We start from the raw sequence: 20,984 nt of genomic DNA on the forward strand, positions 1-20,984 counted from the left end.
CGGCATAACCCCCTACGGGGATATATACATACTACATACATACATACATACATACATATACATATATATATATATATATATATATATATATATATATATATATAATCACAAACATAATATACATATAAATATATGTGAATAATTATCACATCACCGTGATTCATATAAATTATTCGAGCTACAAATGTCCTTTAATATCTGATACGTTCTACCTCGGTATTAATATATTTTCATTTATGTTAGCCGAATCGATAACGTCACTGAAGTCTTGATTTCTTCTCTGTCCGCTGGGCGCTGGTTCGAACCCACGAGAGATGAAATTATTACCAACTAAAAAGTTCCCATTCGATTTACATATATCAATAATATATATATATATATATATATATATATATAATATATATATATATATATATCGTGAATAAAAGAACATGGAAACATGGAAGTCATGATGCCCAAGATGGTAAGTCTCCCGATACTGACATTCATCAGTGTCACTCTCCTCCATCAACTGCTGGATCAGTGATAAATCACAGAAGTCGCTGCACAAGACTTCCCATCGTCTCAGGGCTGTTCCAGAAGTCTTGGCAGAACGTTCACCAGAATCTAATTGCAGTCACTTCTTTTTGTCTGCTTTACGGATTAAATCAAGTGACTTTTTTTTAGGTCATTTCACAAGCGTTTATTTGTGGATCCTACCGACGCGACGGTTTCCTGCTTTATACAGAAAACTGGATGAGCGAACATTGCATTCTCGATGATCATAAAATAACGACGAAGAATCATAGTAGGATGTAATGACATTTGCTGATAATAACGAACAAACAATAAGTTACCCTCTGTAATCACATATCGCTAATATGAAAGTGAAGTGAAATGATCAAATATTTCCATCACACGTCACTCACCATGAATTGAAAAGAAATGGTCACCCAGTGGTATGAAATGTCACTGATGAAATCACTGACAAATGATTAATGCATTTTGCAATTAAATGACATTGCACATAACGGTGAAGAGAAACTGTTTCAGGCCATTTTCAATTAAATGTAACAGATCATAACGACGCGAAATGACCACTGCACGGCGCACTCAAATGTACTTTTCATAAAATTGAAGATATAAGGTCACTGTACTTGCAATTACATGTAATCACTAAATAAAGAAACATATCATTGTATTGCATGTCGAAATCCAATGACCATGACATGATGAAGACATATGATGCAATCACGGTGCTATGATCACTCTATTTTCATCAATGTCACTGGCAGGTCACTGAATCAATCAATGACCTGCAGGACACCAAGTAACCTTTGTCATGGCATTAGAAACTGATGGACCGAATGACAACTTCCAAAACACACCCGGAAATAACTCTGTTCGCCAACAGGAAACCCCGGACGCTGTTCGAAGTTTTCCAAAGACTTCACAGGTGTCATTATTCCTTGATGAGCTAGTTAGGCGGTGCTATATTGTCCAATGCAGAACAATGTTGATAGGCTATGATGGTTACAATGGCCGTACTATACTACCAAAACACGACAATGTTGACAGAGGAAGTGTAGTTCGATCAGTGCTAATTCATCCAAAACAAAATTACCGAGAGACGCAATGAGTTACTTCGAAACGACTCTCCTCAAAATTGGCTCCAAATTACAGATGATGCCGTTCAATCAGAGGTTAATGTGATTTAGAGAGGCAACTTCGGCTGTCTGAACCGGACTGATTGCATGTCGGAGAATTTGTGCACAGTCATAATTCTCTAATAAGAGAGATAGCGGTCTGCGCCGAGTTTGCTTTTATTTATTTATTTATTTTTTTTTTTTGAAAGCAATACCGGAAGCGCCTCGACCGACCACCTGCACAAGAGCCTCTGCTACAGGCGTCAGTATCATCAGTCACCATTTATGAGGAATTCGTTTTCCGTTTGCGACAATCGGTTGTTCTTGCAAGAAGTATATTAAGGACGGCTCATGATCAGATTAAACCAGAGGCCTGATGTGGACCTTTGCACTCTACGAAACCAAACAGACCAGAACCAGGACATGATTATTAAGTGTTATTTGGTGACCAACGCTGAAAATAAAAAAAACTCAGTTTTGTTTTTCTGAGGACACGATTTGATTTGAGGCTTCGCGAGGACCATTTTCTTCCTCCTTCCTTTCGTATTACTAGCGACAGTTTACAATGGCTGCACGCTCAGTCGTTGGTTAAATTCATTGTGCTGAGAGAGAGAGAGAGAGAGAGAGAGAGAGAGAGAGAGAGAGAGAGAGAGGGAGAGAGAGAGAGAGATATTCCTTGAATCTAGTCAATAGAAGTATTACGAACCTCCTTTCCTTACGGTATTGCTATATAATATATATATATATATATATATATATATATATATATATACTAATATACAAACGTATGTAAAATGCTGTAAGTACTTAACAAAGCGCCTTTCTAACTCAATATCTATGCAGTCAACATAAAGAGGATCCGAGCTCTAAAGAATGCTGATTCTCAATTTGTTTTCGTAATAAGCTACAAGATGGTTTCATTCCTCGTTTGATAAATCTAAAGGATCCACATTAAACTTCCCTCGCTCTTCACTGAGCAGAAGGCATCAGTTGAACAAGGCTTCATTCTTTGACGGCAAGAGGTAAATGATGTTACTTTTGTTACACAAGATATCGCTTTTTTTTCTTTATCGGATTATCCACAACGTGGAAATAAGGAACGAATCGGTCAATGGAGGAATCGGACTAGCAGTGGAAAATGAATATATTGTCGTACCCAAAGGTCTCTCGAATGAAAAATATATCAATTTTTTTCCAGGAAATGACATAAATGGGGCTCGGATGCCTTGACACAGTCCTGCCAAGATAAGTATTGTCGGGATTCAATGTACGGCTCTCTCTCTCTCTGTCTGTCTCTCTCTCTCTGTCTGTCTGTCTCTCTCTCTCTCTCTCTCTCTCTCTCTCTCTCTCTCTCTCTCTCTCTCTCTACTCTATATATATCTATATATATATATATATAATATATATATAGATTATATATATATACGTCTATATATATATATATATATATATATTATATATATATATATTATATATATATATATATATATACATGGGCACATCTACACACATCTATTCACATACATATATACTTGTGCGTGTATAAATGTGTGTACACTATCTCCAGAACATTTGTTTCTCTTCATATCAACATCAATCGTAAATCATACAAAAACAAAGGCAAAATATACACAATCCCCCCACCCCCACCCATTTCACCACACACACACCACCACCACACAGCAGCAACTGCAAGAATAATGGCTTCAACCTGAGAGGATGAAGGAAATGCTCATTAACAGAACGGGGGAATCAAACAAGTCATTCCATTTCCATGACCATTGCTCTGAACAATTGCTCGCGCAGTATTTACTGTGAATGATCAGGACAGCATCCAAACGACATTCGAATCCTGACCGAGGCAGATGCGCTTATTCTCTTCTGGGTGCGAACGTTCGTATATTTACATAACGCTCACCATACGTTGAATGAGTCGGTTATATCCTCGACTAACGATCTCAGGGTCCGGGTTCGATTCCCCGCTTTGCCAACGAGGAATCGGAAGAATTTATTTCTGGTGATATTTCTCGATGCGGTTCGGATCCCACAGTAAGCTGTAGGTCCCGTTGCTAAGTAACCAATAGGCTCCTAGCCACGTAAAAACATCTAATCCTTCGGACCAGCCAGCCCCCCAAGGAGAGCTGTTGATCAGCTCAGTGGTCTGGTTAAACTAAGATTTACTCTACCAGAGTAGAGACAAGGACTCGTTTCACGAAAACCCATAGTGTCTCTTAAAACAGATAGTTTATCTTGTAGATGGTAGTCAGCTGACTGTGTTGGGTCGTGGCCACGAAGGAGAACAGGACTGGGCTAGCAGCCTCATCTCGACATACTTGCGAAGAACCCGGAAGGTTCAACATTCTCTAAGGGTGAATTACTTACATTTTGATCTATTTGTTATTTTTTTTTTTTTTTTTTTTTTTTTTTTTTTTTTTTTTTTTTTTAACAAGTGAGGCCTCTTCTTTCTGCATTTCTCTTTACCTCCTCCTCCACCTCCTCTTTCTAATGAACACCATATTCATTGGATTTCGTGTCAATGGCCCATTTGGTGGACTTGTTCCATATGAATAGGGTTCATCTTGTGAATAATAATAAAAGGCTCATATATGTGAACCAATATACATGAATGATGAAACGTTGTGCCACTGGTATTTCAACCTACCAAAACGTAATGCTGAACAAAGCACTGAAAAACATGACTATACTGTCCATCCGCCTGTGGTGTTTTCGCATGGTAACACTGCGTCACGGGCTTTAAATAGTTACGCTATGTGTAACTTTTAGGTAAATAAAAGAATATCTGGGTGTACATTTGCAACTGAAAAGTGTTTTAATAAATTACTGAATGCTAATTACACCGTTAATATTCGAAATAGGATATTATTATTAGTGTTGAATGTAAGCTGAATGTAACTATCTAAAGCCAGGGACGCAGTGTTACCATACGCAAACACCACAGGCGGATGGACAGATGGAAAAAAACAGAGTATAATTAGCAACATCAACCTCTCTGATGAAATGAAGGACATTACGAAGCCGTAACCTAACTCCAAGTGATGCTGCCAAATGCCTAAGGCAGTTAGGAGGAAAGATCTTGCAGCAAATCATCTTATATAAAAAAATAAATTAAGACTCGGTAATCGATATTTACGAATGTTTCAGTAGATTGCATATTAGAAACTGAAGGAATATAAGTTACTCTTTCAATTTTGTAAATTCCAAAAAAATTTCTCTAAGGAGACTATTCAAAGGTTTTAAACTACTTTTCAATGCAATGTTAAGCAGAATTTAAAACCATTAAGCTATACATGGTATATTCCATCACACTGAACTTTAAATGATTTTGAGAGAGAGAGAGAGAGAGAGAGAGAGAGAGAGAGAGAGAGAGAGAGACACACACACAAATTTGCTTATTTGAGTTTTTCCATTCCGAATTGACATTTTACCTGAATGCCAGCTAGGCCAGTCCGGGGATGAGTAACTAAACTACCTCGTCGGGGTCTTCTCCTACGTGGATAAGATACTATCCGATCACCCGTGGTAGTTATTCAAAAGTAATTGGGTCGGACTCTGACCTACCTTTAGAATTGGACGCTAGATGCCAAAACTATTTAGGGTTGCTCTCTGTATTGGCTTAGGTTAGAAGATGAACGGTGTCATCGCATCCTAGAGAGAGAGAGAGAGAGAGGAGAGAGAGAGAGAGAGAGAGAGAGAGAGAGGCTAAAACGAACTGCTTAACGGATAATTACCAGAGTAATGAGTTGCCGCTGGATCGTTAACGAAGATCGACCGTAATACGTAGCCTAACCGGTTGCGTGCAAGGTAAACTCGTTAAAGCTTGCCGAGACGTCCGTGCTGAAGCGCGCACGGACCAGAGAATGGCCCGTTATGGTCCGTACCTCGCGTGAACCAAGCAAGTTATCTTTCGTGTAGAGCGTGTTACCGGAACCGATTTATTTTTATTTTTATGTAGGTTACTGTATGAGGTCACTTCAGAACCTAAGGCAATCATTTTCATTATTCAAAGGTTTATTATTATTTCAATTTTTTTTTTTTTCAGTTTATAGTTCTATACCGGAAGTTTATTTTATACAGGTGAGTGAATTATGTCACCTTGGCCGGTTTAGCTTACGACTTCCATTGTTGCGATTTCATCCTTGTTCCGTTTTCCGCTTTTCATTCTGTAATAATTCGGCGGTTCAGTGTAAGAACTATTATTATTCAACAAAGGTTGCTTACTGTAAGTCCTTTTCGCCCGGATAAACCATCTCACCTTGCTTCCGATTTATTGATTTTTGTGGCTTTTTCCTAATCATCGATGCAGTTCAAATGTTATCTAATAATAATCATCATCATCATCATCATCATTATTATTATCATGATAATTTTTATTACTGGTAATAGTAGTTCAATATAAAAAAAATTACATGTATAAAAAAATGACATCAAAACATGGTGTCGAGACGATAAGTCCCGACCATGGGGACGTTACGAAACTGTCTCAAGATCCCAAGATTCCCTTGGTTCCAAGGTAAGGTCAGAGGTCAGTGGTATCACAGGCTGGTCTACTATGTAGCCAAGTACCGAACCTTCCCTGAAAAGACGGGACGCCATATCTTAAAACACTAACCATAGAATCTCCTTGTCAATAAACTTACAATGTTTCCCAAGCCCAAATACCCTCTTCCAAACTAATCTGGAATGATCGTGTGTCGGTCAAGTAACTAAAAATATTGTATTTATTTTGATGGGGTCTACGTTCAATAAATATATTGTATTGATAAGACAGTAGCTTTGACTTGTTTGTTCAAGTTAGAATCGGGAGTGTTTATTGCAGCTGATTCTATTTTTTTCAGACCCTAACTGCTAATACAAGAACTTGAGTTTAATTTTATTTTTTCCCTAACCTAACCTACCCTAACCTAGGGGCATGGCAAAATAACCGCGGCTGGTGCAATACTAGTATACGCCAAGAGATAAGTAAGCACACGATGTTTGTGTAATCTCAGGAATTTGTGTCCCACGGGCTGGACAACAGAAAGTCGAAACGTGGAGTTTATCATCCGTAGACTATAAGCGTTGCACACCACGAATGAATGGCTACCCATAGCGTTGTGTATATTAATTAAAAAAATTCCCCTTCGGTACATATATGAAAATATATCATTTGGGAGGTAAAGTGAATTTAGATATTAAAGGACATTTGTAGCTTGAATTGATATATAAATGGATCACGGTTCGATGTGATAATTATTCATAACAAAAGGCTACGTGCTGTCAAACGCTCGAATTGGCCAACATGGTAGACGGGGTTCCATATCGATTCTAATTACGAAAGCATCCAGATCGAGGGTGATTTGTAAGGTCAGAATCGATATGAACTTATAGCGTCTCTGTTGGCTGATTGGATAGCGTCACTGACGGTCCTGATTTCGTCCCCGTCCACTTGGACGGTGGTTCGATCCCATGGGGGGACGAAATTATTATCAATTAAAAAATTCCCCTTCGGTACATATATGAAAATATATCACTTGGGAGGTAAAGTGAATTTAGATATTAAAGGACATTTGTAGCTTGAATTGATATATAAATGGATCACGGTTCGATGTGATAATTATTCATAACAAAAGGCTACGTGCTGTCAAACGCTCGAATTGGCCAACATGGTAGACGGGGTTCCATATCGATTCTAATTACGAAAGCATCCAGATCGAGGGTGATTTGTAAGGTCAGAATCGATATGAACTTATAGCGTCTCTGTTGGCTGATTGGATAGCGTCACTGACGGTCCTGATTTCGTCCCCGTCCACTTGGACGGTGGTTCGATCCCATGGGGGGACGAAATTATTATCAATTAAAAAATTCCCCTTCGGTACATATATGAAAATATATCATTTGGAGGTAAAGTGAATTTAGATATTAAAGGACATTTGTAGCTTGAATTGATATATAAATGGATCACGGTTCGATGTGATAATTATTCATATATATATATATATATATATATATATATATATATATATATATATATATATGTATATATATATATATGTATATATATATATATAGTATATATATATATGTATATATATATATATATATATATATATATATATATATATATATATATATATATATATAAAGTACCAACAAATTCAAGTAAGTTCTAAAATAATTTACGCAATTTTCGGCGAAACAGACTCTTTAGGATCCGTTACACAAATAGAGGAACGCGTCTGATCAGCTGAGAGAGAGAGAGAGAGAGAGAGAGAGAGAGAGAGAGAGAGAGAGAGAGAGAGAGAGAGAGGGGCCTAAAGTGACAAATTTGTATTTTTCCAATCAAACAAACCTGGTTACGAGCAAAGAAGCGAAATCTGACTGGAAGCGGGTTCATTCCTGGCGGCCAGGCCCTAACGCTATTCAAATGCTAAACTATCCAAAATTATTGTATTTAAAAGGAAAATTCTTTCGGCAGATGAAACGTTACATCTTCAATTTCATCCCATATAAGGTTTACTTTGAAAAATATAAATTCAAATTTAATGATGTTAATCCTTTGATGGTTTAACTTGAAGCTTAAATTATCGCCTTTAGAGGGCCCGACTGATCAAATATGAATCACCAGATCCTCAAGAATTCTCCCTTTTGAGAAAAAAAAAAAAAATGACTGAAATTCCTTAGTGAGAAACAGGTTTGGAGTTGGAGTAATTACATGAATAAATACATTACAATTGCAATTACTGTCAACAAATTTCAATTAGTTACATTTGGCAATAGCAATTACATGACAATTACTTACAACAAATTCAATTACAATTACAGTTACAATTGCAAGGGATTTAGATGAGAGAGTCGACGCTAACCTTTGGTCAAGAAAAGATGTACTGAGGCAAGCGGGCGAGGCGAGCAAATCGAGCTAACATGGCTTCATAATTCATTTCCAGAAAGGTAAATTAATTCAAGTTTATTTCCAGAAGTATAAGTTTATTTCCAGAAGTGTAAGTTTATTTCCAGAAGTGTAAGTCTATTTCCAGAAGGGAAAGTCTATTTCCAGAAGGGAAAGTTTATTTCCAGAAGCGTGAGTTTATTTCCAGAAGTGTGAGTTTATTTCCAGAAGTGTAAGTTTATTTCCAGAAGTGAGAGTTTATTTCCAGAAGTATAAGTTTATTTCCAGAAGGGTAAGTTTATTTCCAGAAGTGTAAGTCTATTTCCAGAAGGGAAAGTTTATTTCCAGAAGCAGAGTTTATTTCCAGAAGTGTAAGTTTATTTCCAGAAGTATAAGTGATAGAAGAGCAGAGGTCGTATCAAAACTGTATTTATTGGCACTACTAACTAAATACTTGGGTTATGCCGTTCAGTTCTGGTCACCTTACATAGGATGGAGATAGATTTACTTGAATCAGTACAGACAACCCATCACTCCATATGGAGTCCGACCCTTACCACTTAAATTTTATAATTACAATTAAATTATAAATAAAATTATCCTGTAATTAATTACAATTCAATTAAATTACAATTACTCCAACCCTGTTGAGAAACAGTTTAATGGTAAATGTCGACTGAAAAAGTTACAAAAAGAATTTTTTTTTAGAATAATAAAATAAAATAGATAATGTGGACTCAAGGCCCAAGCCCTGGGACCTATGAGACCATTCAGCGCTGAGAGGGAAATTGACAGTAAAGGTTTGAAAGGTGTAACAGGAGGCAAACCTCAAAGCAGTTGCTCTATGAGACAATTGTTAGGAATGGGTGGATAGCAAGATGGAAGAAGGAGAATATGAAAGGAAGTAGAGTAAAAGGAATGAAAGGGGTTGCAGCTAGGGGCCGAAGGAACACTTCCAAGAACCTAAATAATGCCTACAGTGCACCACATGAGGTGCGCTGACGGCAGTAACCACATACGAGAAAGACCATTTAAGCAACATTTTATTGCCAATTTTGCAGTCTTTGCACTGTCGATGATCAGCAACTCAAGGATGATCTACTGCGCGAACGTAGTATTGTCAATTTGATAGTAATCCAAATATTCCTTACTATTTGAGTAAAACCCATTCGATCTATTTTAGAATCGTTATCATTTAAAGCTTAGCATTATTACCGCAACTTCTGCAATCCAACCAGCATCCACTGGGTGACCAGGACTGTCCCACTGATTGATTGATTATGGTTACTATAACTGGCGTTGCAACATCTTCGTTGTTGACGACGTGAAAAAATTAAAATTTGTTGACGACGTGAAAAAAATTAAAATAGGAAACTAAAAAATAAACAATATAAATACAAAAGGAGTTTCTTATAATATATATATATATATATATATATATATATATATATATATATATATATATATATATATATATGTATGTATGTATTCATAATACCATCCATACATTCACACCTACTGTACACATGTCCAGTACATAACGTCTCCCTGAGCAATCCCAGCCCTTTCTACCTGAGCAACCCTAGCTAAGTTTTCCCCCAAATTGACCATGGACCCCCTCCAAGTTTCGATGGAGGAGGAGGTCACCCTCCAACGACCCTCCAGTCACTCACCGAGGACGGGTGGCTGAGGTCCAGTCAGGTCTGGCTGGTAGACGAGGTAGTGGAGTAGTATGTAGACGACAAATGCCGCTGGCAGGAAGGACAGCCATCTTTTGACCTGGAGCCAACCCATGTGGAATCTGGAAAGAAAGAGAGAAAGAAGTTAAAATAATAATAATAATAATAATAATAATAATAATAATAATAATAATAATTAAGAACTTCACAGCTTCGTGAAAACAAATTGTTAAAAAATATCCAATTATATATTAAAAATATATTTCTACGTAAAAATATATAACAAAGACTTTCGAACACCTGAACGGTGTTCCCCTCCTCAGAGTACCGTTACACTGAAAGTCTTTGCTATATATTTTTTACATAGAAATATATTTTTAATACATAATTGTGGATATTTTTTAGCATAATAATAATAATAATAATAATAATAATAATAATAATAATAATAATAATAGCGGTGGAGGTGAGCCGTTCCAGGGTGGAATCGTCGTCTCTGTTGGCGTTCCATGATTAGCATCTTAATTTCTGGAACTACTAAAAGCCATACGAACATGAATGCTAATTCTGAAGATTCTTCTAAAGAGAGCATCTTTCTTGTTCCCAAATCTTCTAAGATGAAGTTACACGCTCCATATACATTTACATCCTGACTGGAACCCTTCACAGTTGACCAAATATAAACCACATTCAATAGTTTGTTTGTTTGTATGGTGTTTTACTTTGCATGGAACCAGTGGTTATTCAGCAACGGAACCAACGGCTTCACGTGACTTCCGAACCGCGTCGACAGTGAACTTCTACCACCAGAAATACACATATCTCACACATCAGTGGAACGCCCGAGAATCGGTCTCACGGCCACCGAGGTGGCAGGCCAAGGCCATACCGATCACGCCACTGAGGCGCTATAGCTAGGTCTACAGAAGCACTGGATTTTTAAGATAGCAGACCATATATAGTAATCGACTTGGGATGCTCATTGATAATAACTTCACCGAGATGGGGAAAAAAAAACTACACAAAAATGTGTGTGTGTGTGTGTAAATCAAACATCCCTCCCTTTCCTATAAAGTAGAAATGCCCAGACAGCACTGCTGCCAACACACATACAGCAAAAGCTGCTACAGTGCTCTTCTTCGGAAAAACAACGAAGCGAGGACTTCAATTTCAGATTTATAATCCAGCGGCGTTACACTCACCTCTTGCGAAATGTGAGCCTTTAAAGCGTACCTACCCTGTCTATAAAATTCAGGGCAGGCTGCGGTTCAATCAAACCCTCGCATACAATAGTAAATCCCTGCTCAGGTCGGAGGAAATCTTCCCCTTTCTATCGTAAAATTCTTTTCCACTCTTGCACTCGTATCGTCCTTCAAAAAAGAACAAGTCGGCGCAACCTAGTTTTCTGTAGTTTATAATGAAGGCCATCGAAAATAAATCTATCCTTAGGTGGTCTCGGTATGAGCCGCGGTCCAGGAAAGCTTTCAGCCGGCCGTGGTGGCCTGTGTTGCTGCACTGCCAGAAGCACGGTCATGGCTAACTTTAACCTTAAATAAAATACAAATTACTGAGGTTAGAGGGCTGCAATTTGGTATGTTTGGTGACACGAGGGTGGATGATCAACATAGCAATTTGCAGCCTTCTAGCCCCCGTAGGTTTTAAGATCTGAGGACGGACAGAGCCACAGAAAACCTTTCCAATTCCAGCAAAGCACAATAAAACCTTACAAAAACGAAACATGTTAATCACATAACAAAAGATATTCGAACAAAATGTCCTTTACCTTTGAGAAAAATACATCAAAATCTTATTCGTTTTCATAACAATTGCAAAGACCTTTAGACGTCTCGCTCGTTGTGAGGTCATTTCAATTTCAAGCTCCTAATGCCTTGATAAGATAAGATTACTTTAGCTCTGCGCAGAGATTACGAATGACGTCGAAGAGGCTGCAATATTCTGCTCTTGCTGAGAATTTCCACATCAAATTTTGGATGAGAAATCTCGACTCCCACAAATGAATTCTCAATTTGCTTTGGACAGTAACTTTCGAAAGAAAAATTTCTTTCGATATTGCAAAAGAGGACCCGCTATTCATAGTTAAATGGAAATGATTTTAACGGACCAGTGAACTTCCATTTCTAGAATTTAATGAAGATTAACAATTTAATCTTAATGAAGATTGAGATTAACTTCTAGAAATGGAAATTCACTGGTCGTTAAAATAATTTCCATTTTACTATGAATAGCAGGGCCTCTTTTGCAAGATCGAAAGCCCTTTTTCCATTTTTAAATCGTGACTATATGAAACTGACCCGGTGAACATCCAAGGGGGTCTTAAGAGTGTAGATCATAATTAGGTGGTCACCCATCCAAGAAGTGACTCGACCCAGCGTTTCTTAACTTCCCAGATTAGACGACTAGCGGTACAGCGAATGTGTTGTCAGCGCCGCCGGCAGCAACACCGTAAATATCCAGGCATTGTTCTTACGAAGGTCAATATCAACGAATGACTACTTTTGAGCTGCAAATTATTACATTTTAGACGAGATATACGAGTGAGTTCATTCTCGGCTTACTGTCCTCCGGTTCATTGAATTCTTGAATAAAAAAAAAAAATATCACTTCCGAATTCCGGTGCAGTATATAAAAAAATATATATTTGCCTACTTGTTTTTCTGTATTTGTTGCCTCTGCGTATTTATCTTTACTGTGACTTCTACTTCATAAAACTTTATTTGCTTCGTCTTTTGAGTGTTTTCTCCAAAAGCCAATATATACACTGGCAGATTCCGAGAAAGCTAATGACTGACTGATCATCAGGTTTAGGCCTTAAAGGCCGAGCGCTGGAACCTATCAGGGTTATTCATCAGAAAGACGGCAATAACAATAAACTGAAAACAGAAAAAAAAAGAATCACAACAACTAGGCATGATCCGACCACCAGCTTACTCGGGTGTGTGATAAAATCTACGGTCAAGCAGCGAGTTGTTTCTCCAACGAAAATGAAAATGAACACGCTAAATTTTATTAAAGATAATTGCTCTGTACTTGCTAACATGCAAATTTTTTTTATTCTAATAAATAAATATAAAAACTTAAAATTCCCGTACCTTTTAACTCAACGCGAAAACACCTATTTCAGATCTTTTTAGGCTTTTCCATAGAGCTTTCCTAACGCCCCCCCCCCCCCAACAACAACAAGGTAGTTTGTAGGCTTACTCCCCGAGTAAGAAAAAACAACAGCATATAAATTTCCCAGCTTCGCAATTTCCAGTTTCAATTCCGTACCTCCTCAGGCCATAACTTTGTAATTGCGCCAACCACAAATACAAATATACAATTCCGTCCAAGGAATGCTCCAAATGGGTTTCCGCGATTCCCGCCGCCCACTAAACGCTATCAAATGACAGGAAAGAATTCCTTTTAATGCCAGAAGACAATTGGTACGTTTTCATCGAATTCTCCAAAAAAAAAAACCCACTCGTTCTCATCTGAGGGGAAATTCCGTCAATTTGAGCGATCTATGTTGCAGCAACCTAAAAAATACCTCATAATGATGATAAAATTATTCTAAATTGAAATTGAATTCCATTGTGTAACCTATCCGCAATGGGGTAAACAAATACGCGTGAATGAATTTGCTCACAATCCAAATAAATCTCCAGTAAAAAGTAAAAACAGACAATGATTGTATTTCCTCCCTTCTCTCCGACGAGTCACTTTCAGTTTCTGTAAGTCCACTGACCATAAAAGTAATTCCGCCGTCGAACGCAAGAAGAAGAAGAAGAAGAAGAAGAAGAAGAAGAAGAAGAAGAAGAAAGGAGGAAATACCAAGCCCAGATTGCTAACCATTATTGTACGTGCGATCGGACAGCTCTCGTCAGGTGTCGACGACCTCTCTCTCTCTCTACTTCGTAGGGGAACCTTGGCGAGTCTTAATTTAAACCTGGCTTCAGATTTCCGCGTCCGTTCTCAATGCCTCCCACCTTATGGTAGATGGCCGAGTTCCGCTCGCCGCCCCTATCTACTGCATCGATATAACATTTTCAAGGCCGTTATCTCAACGAAAAGAGATAAAAACCGAGCCGTTTCGTGCACCTGAATCAGCATAGATTTTTTTTTTTCATATATCATCCCGTGTGTTTACTGACTTCCGGCAGCAAGCGAGTTTGCCGTCCGTTAAACTATCAGTCAACAATTGCTGGGCAGAATGGATGGCGTCCGCAGGTCCGTGCTATCTACTCAAATGAATAATTGTTATAAACTGCATGCAATCGAGTACTAGTCATGTTACACACCGTGGCTAACATGCGGGTAACATTCCACACCCAATGGAAAATTCGCACAGTACAGCTTTGTTGTCCAAAACCAACAGCAGCATTAAGTATCGTTAAAGCAACCGTATAACCTTTTCGTTCATTCCTTTACAACAGTATCAGCTGGTAGATGTGGAATAAAATCTACGACATCTGAAACCACAATTTGATCTCGCCGAAATGTTATTGTCTGAAAGACCAGTAACCCACCTGGACAATTCTGTCGCTCACATACATAGCAATGTCTTGCGAGATAAAAACCCCTATAGGTACTAAGGCTTTCCCCAAAGATTAGCTTTTTATCCATAAGCAATCTACAAAGTTTCAGAAGCTATTGCTCATTTATAGTCATTCAATTAACGTCGCAACCAAGGTCTAGACCTTGGTGACAGCAATGGTTATTGCCGTAGGTCAAAATAGATAAATATTGGTCAAATTCGTGGAAGAATTAGGCCCGACAAACTAGACAACCCAGCAAATTCCCTGTGGAAATCACAAACTCAAGGGTTAACCCAGTCTGGCAAATCTTGCTATCATACAAGCGGAGGTTATCATACAAGGGGAGGCTATCATACAAGCGCAGACTGGGATTCTCAGGGTTTTTCCGTATCTCCATAATCTATATTTTTTTGTCGCTGTTGCGTCCCTCCCTCGACGCTCTATGCAAAATAATGAAGACATTACTCACTACGTAATAGCAAGGACACAATCAAAACAATGTATATTAATCTTAGATGAGTTAACCGTAACAACACCTGTCGTGATAACAATCCTTCCTTTGGCAGAACAATGATCAGGAAGTTTCTTAGCAAGAACGTAGGATTCACTGTATGTTAATTCAGATTCTGCATAATATTCCTCATAGTAATTCAGCAACCAAAAAGGAAAAAAACACACGCAAACGATGAGAGAGAGAGAGAGAGAGAGAGAGAGAGAGAGAGAGGGGTAATTTTACTTGCATGGCGCGACCAAAAGTTTGGTTACCGGATTCGGAAACTGCCCTTTCACAACCACCACCAGCCATAAAACACCAGAACTCTCCCCACATAGGCCTATAGGCAGGGTTGACAAGAGGTTTCTGTGCGTGTGTTTGTGGCTTGGAAGAGAGAGAGAGAGAGATACTCCTTGACTTCCTGGTGAAGAGGCACGAGAAGATTGCTCAATCACACGCCTCGACAATAAGAGGTTTTCTTGTCATTAACTCCAAACGATGAAGCAATCATAAACTAACAAAACTTATGATTAACAGTAATAAACAAAGCGTATGTCGAATGCGTCTATAACGCTCAGTAGTGAGAAATGGGGTGTTTTATAGTAATACCTTTATCTGCCCTTTCTCAAAACTAAAACTGAACGTTTTCATACCGATACATCACAACCTACAAAATGACCCACATAATAATATAGACGAATTTTTATCACATCACTCTGATTCATACACATGAATTAGGCCACATATGTCTTTGAATGTCCCAATTCGCTCAACCTCGAAATTAATATGTTTTCATATACTATATGTTAACCGAGGGGGAATTTTTTAGTTGTTAATAATTTTGTCCTCTCGTGGATTCGAAGTAGCGCACAGAGCTAGAAATCATGAGCCAATTTAGATATTAAAGGACATTTGTAGCGCGAATGATATATAAATGAATCACGGTTCGATGTGATAATTATTCATATATATATATATATATATATATATATATATATATATATATATATATATATATATATATATATATATATATATATATATATATATATATATATTATATATATATATATACTGTTTCTAACCTCAATAAGGCAATATTTATTATGATACAGTTAACGGACTACTAGGAGTATAGAACTGAATGACCGGAACCTAAATACTTAACTGAGGGTTCAAAAGAGTAAGTAACACAACGCTTATAATGTTGAATAACACGCCGGTGATAGACTCGTGATATCACAAAAAGGTCGTCTGCTTAAGCAGTTACATTACACACACACAAAAAATGTGCACTTCTAAATGTCACATGGGCGGGGATGGGTGGGTGGGTGTTATACAACTTCCTTTATCGTTAGAAAAGTCAGTCTCTCCTCTCTCTCTCTCTCTCTCTCTCTCTAAAAAAAAAAAAAAAAAAAAAAAAAAAAAAGTTGGGTGAACTACCTCGTCGAGTTCAATCCGTTTTTGGTGACATCCATTTCTACGAGCTTCAAGTCTCTCGTCTACAATTTTTCTTTTCCTCTTATTTCTTTCTCTAGCTAAGGTACGGCATCCCCCGCAACAGTCAGCTAACGACTTGGTACATAATTAAGAGGCTTAGGGCAACAGACGCAAACTGGATTTGTAAAGAAGCCGTCCATCTCGTCTCTCATATTATTTGGAGAGAGAGAGAGAGAGAGAGAGAGAGAGAGAGAGAGAGAGAGAGAGCACACTAGCAAACGACACAAAAACGCTATCAATGAAAGACTGGGAGATTTCCAACGAGACACATCCTCTGGGACGCACGAGCTGCTGCCTCTCGAGAGCTTTGCTTACTGCTGCTATTTCGATAAGAAGTCCGGCACAGAATCGAATGACTTCTATACCGAAGAGAAATGAATAGTTTCCAAACATTCCCTTTACAAAAACTGGGCTACACAACGACTGTTTCATTACTAGGCCTCCAAGCTGGTGTCATGCTAACAATGCAATAATTTTTCAATGATCTTAAATTTTCTTTCTTTATATTTCTATCCTATACCCACGCATTTTCAATGGGCATGTTTTGTATCGTAAAACAAGTGAAATATGCGCCGAAAACTTCGGCGCAATCGAGTTTTCTATACAGCGTAAAATGCCGTGCGAGCAGTGGCTCAAGAAACTATCAGCCATTGCCTGGTGGTGGCCTGTCCTATAGCGTTACCATATGCTCAATCATGGCTGAATTTGACACTAAGTAGAATCAAAACTACAGAGTCTAGAGGGCTGCAATTTGGAACGCTTGATGACTGGAGGGTGGATGATCTACCTACCAATTTGCAGCCCTCTAGCCTCTATGGTTAAGCTCTGGGGGCGGACAGAAAAAGTGCGGACAGACTTTTACAGGAAAACTAACAACTCACTAAGGCGGGGCGAATGATGACGCCGATTTATGGTAAAGTTCAAAGGCACGTCTTTCTACGAAACAAAAGTACATGACACAATATATCGCGGGCGAGCAGGATGTCTGCACACGAACATGCCACCGGAAACCAATTGGTCATTCTAAGAAAAAAAAAAATGACCGTTATACGAAATTTCCACGACGAATTGAAGGAAGGGACGAGCAGTGTGACCCTCGTCAAGCCTAAAATGACGAATATCTTAAGACCTCAGCTCCTACTATCAACATAATTCCATCTTCCAATACAGCAACGCACCCGCCACAGGACGATCAACAACTTCAATGTTGCATATAAAGATCGCAAAGTAAAGTATTCATTACTATAGTACGTTCACATCAATCGTGCATTTGATGCCTAGGCCAGTCCCTTACGACGCTCCTGATTGGCTGTTGATAAGCCAATCACAGGGCTGGAGAGACTCAGTCTCTCTCGAGAGTTCACACATAGGCAGGATGAATAACTTGATCACGAAGTATATAAAACAGGACCGAAAGTACTCGGCTATCTCGCTTTTTCATTTTTTCCTTCGTGGCAAAAAAACTTTATTTAAGGCAGGATGTATGTTCCACTTCTCCCGAGGGATACTTTTGAAAGACGTATCCCTCAGGAGAGGTGAAACATAGATCCTACTCATGTGAACTCTCTCGAGAGACTGAGAGCTTCCAGCCCTGTGATTGGCTTATTAACAGCCAATCAGGAGCGTCGTAAGGGACTGGCGTAGACATCAAATGCACGGTTGATGTGAATCAACTATAGGGCAATAATCTACTATATGAAAGAAGATGCCAAACAATGTTTGTTACTCAAGCCACAAAATAACCTGTGAAATACTTCAATCTTCACGAGGATACAAGGAAAACATCTATACATCATCTACGGCGGTTTACCCGGGTATAAACGAACATGTCGACGTTTAAAGAATCTCCGAGCAGTATTAGTGCCTCTCAATCGGAATGCAAACATGGAACCCCTTTAACCCTTTCAGAAAGGTACATTCACTGAAGTCTGCGGCCGAGATGAAGGTTCAAATAACTTCTTACAGGTTAATAGCTGTGGTCAAGCAACTTAGCACAGATCAATAGTCAGACCAAGCAACTTTTTTTTTATGACGGTATTTTTGTGGGTCGCTACATGTTACTATAGCTGGTTCACTTAAGGTAGATTCCTGGATGAGCCCTATGCCTACGAGACGTTTGTTTGGCGGCCGCTGATTGGCTGGTACCGGGAGGTAGGCAGCTCCCAGCCAATCAGCGGCCGCGAAACCAACGTCTTGTAGGCAAAGGACTCACCCAAGAATCTACCTTAAGTGAACCAGCTATAGTCATACGCTTTCCTGTGTTGCGATTAAAAATCGTATTCACGTCGCTTGCTTTTACGTTCGAGGTGGTCCTGTAGCAGCTTCGTATCATCCTATATGTTTCAAGTAAGATAGATTCTAATCGAGCTATAATAGTTTGTAGATATATATATATATATATATATATATCTATATATATATAAACATATATATATATATATATAGATATTTATTAGATAAATATATATTTAATATAGATATGGTATATTTTATTATTATATATTATATATCTATGTATAGAGTTATATATATATATATATATATTATATATCTTATATATATATATAGATATATAGTTTCCAATCGTCTCCAAACTTTTCTCCTGATTAAATACTATATTTAAATAAGTCAGCAACACAGCTACTAATTGAACTTCAATATTCTTGTTATCAATTGGTACTTGTATTCAAACAACTGTTAACCAGATCAACAGCTATTTCCAATCAGCTCTGCTCCAGATCAACAGCTATATTCAAATAGCTCTGCTCCAAATTTAGAAAGGGAAAAAGATGGTGAACGCTTTCCAGCTCAGCAGGAAGACAGCTGACCGACCAGGAAGGGAGAGAAGCAGTTAAAGTTACTGGTTATTTTCACTTTCAATAAGTTGGATATTTGCTTGGAGATTGGGCCCCGCCCTTACGTCGGTGGGGATTACCTCGTCGAGAGCGGGGAATTTGTTTGTTGCCCTTTCGAGTTTTTTTTTTTTTAATTAATTAATTTTTTTTTGTCATGAAATGCGGGAAAGTTTGCAATATAACTAGAATCACTGATATTGTTGCAACAAAATTCCCACAAAGGTGGCGAAAGCCAGACTAGAAATTACCCAACTGATATATCAATTGATGTGTCACTTCCTACTCATCCACTGGTGTCAGGAGGGGGGGGGGGGGGGGGGGTGGGGGGGGGGGGGAGGGGGGGGGGGGGGGTGGGGGGGGGGGGGGGGGGGTTTGCAGTAAGCGTATTATCAACATAATGCTTTGGGCAGGAAACTGAGGGCAGTCATTTTTTTTTTCTTTGGAGTATCTTCGGCCACAGCAGCAATGCTTTCTGCCTTTTATTTTTCATCAGCTTCCTCTTGTCTCTTCACATATTGCTGTTCAACTTCCTGAACTATTTATATCTCGATCCATTTATCAAGTCTAGAAAGATTTGTATTACAAACACTTTCATAAACACTTCTTGAAGTCTAGAAAGCTCCGTTAGAAACACTTACATAAACAATTCAAGTCTAGAAAAAAAAACTATTACAAATACTTTCATAAATAAAAAGAAGGAAACATTTCAAAAATTCACTCACGAAATCCTTCACGCTATAAAAAACTTACCAAAAATAGTTCTTACTAACCTAAAGAAAATCAATACTGATCAGCTATTTTAATCTATATCGTTTAGTCAAGAAATTCCTCAATGCCCAATCACCGGTGTGTGTGATATTTTCTTTAAAGTCCTTAACATTCTGCTTAGTAAAAGAATTTCGCAGCATAAAATTAATCTGTTTTATGAATAAACTACTCGATAGAGGGGCCCATTTGTTTTTAATACATAAATCGCTCAAAATTGAGCCATCGTATCTAATACACATTTCCTATTGATTATTAATTATTATTATTATTGTTATTATCATTCAGGAACAAACTACATTCTTATTTATTCCCTCCAACGAACATTGCGTAACTCATTAACACTTGGCAATTAGTATAAAAAGGTTCAGGAGTCCTTTGTAATCAAGAATACCATAGCTTTTACCTAAGGAAACCCAAAGCCACAAATCCGACGGACAAAGAACCCTTTTCCCTCTCGAGGGAAAGTAGAGAGACAAATGGCATTCACCAAAGGGCAACAAAGCTTTGCCCCACCTGACCCAGATTGGGAGGGCACCGTGCACAGCCACGATATATAGGCTCAGTGGGTCCTGGGTACACCCGAAGGGTTCAGAGATCGAAAGCCCTAGAGAGACACACACACACGACCTGTTCTCCGACCGAA

At 38.3% G+C, this 20,984-nt stretch overlaps 1 protein-coding gene across 6 annotated transcripts in view; it reads right to left on the bottom strand.

The window, feature by feature from the left end:
• LOC135195821 (uncharacterized) overlaps positions 1 to 20,984 on the bottom strand; it is a 553,178-nt gene that overhangs the window by 42,765 nt on the left and 489,429 nt on the right. For all 6 annotated transcript variants that reach the window (XM_064222313.1, XM_064222312.1, XM_064222314.1 and 3 more), the window contains one exon: positions 10,185 to 10,312. In XM_064222313.1, the coding sequence (XP_064078383.1) occupies positions 10,185 to 10,305 (121 nt within the window). In that variant the 5' untranslated portion in view covers positions 10,306 to 10,312. The remainder of the gene's footprint in view (positions 1 to 10,184; positions 10,313 to 20,984) is intronic.

Source organism: Macrobrachium nipponense, chromosome 16, assembly GCF_015104395.2.
Source record: "Macrobrachium nipponense isolate FS-2020 chromosome 16, ASM1510439v2, whole genome shotgun sequence".
In the NCBI taxonomy this organism is placed as follows: Eukaryota; Metazoa; Arthropoda; class Malacostraca; order Decapoda; family Palaemonidae; genus Macrobrachium; species Macrobrachium nipponense.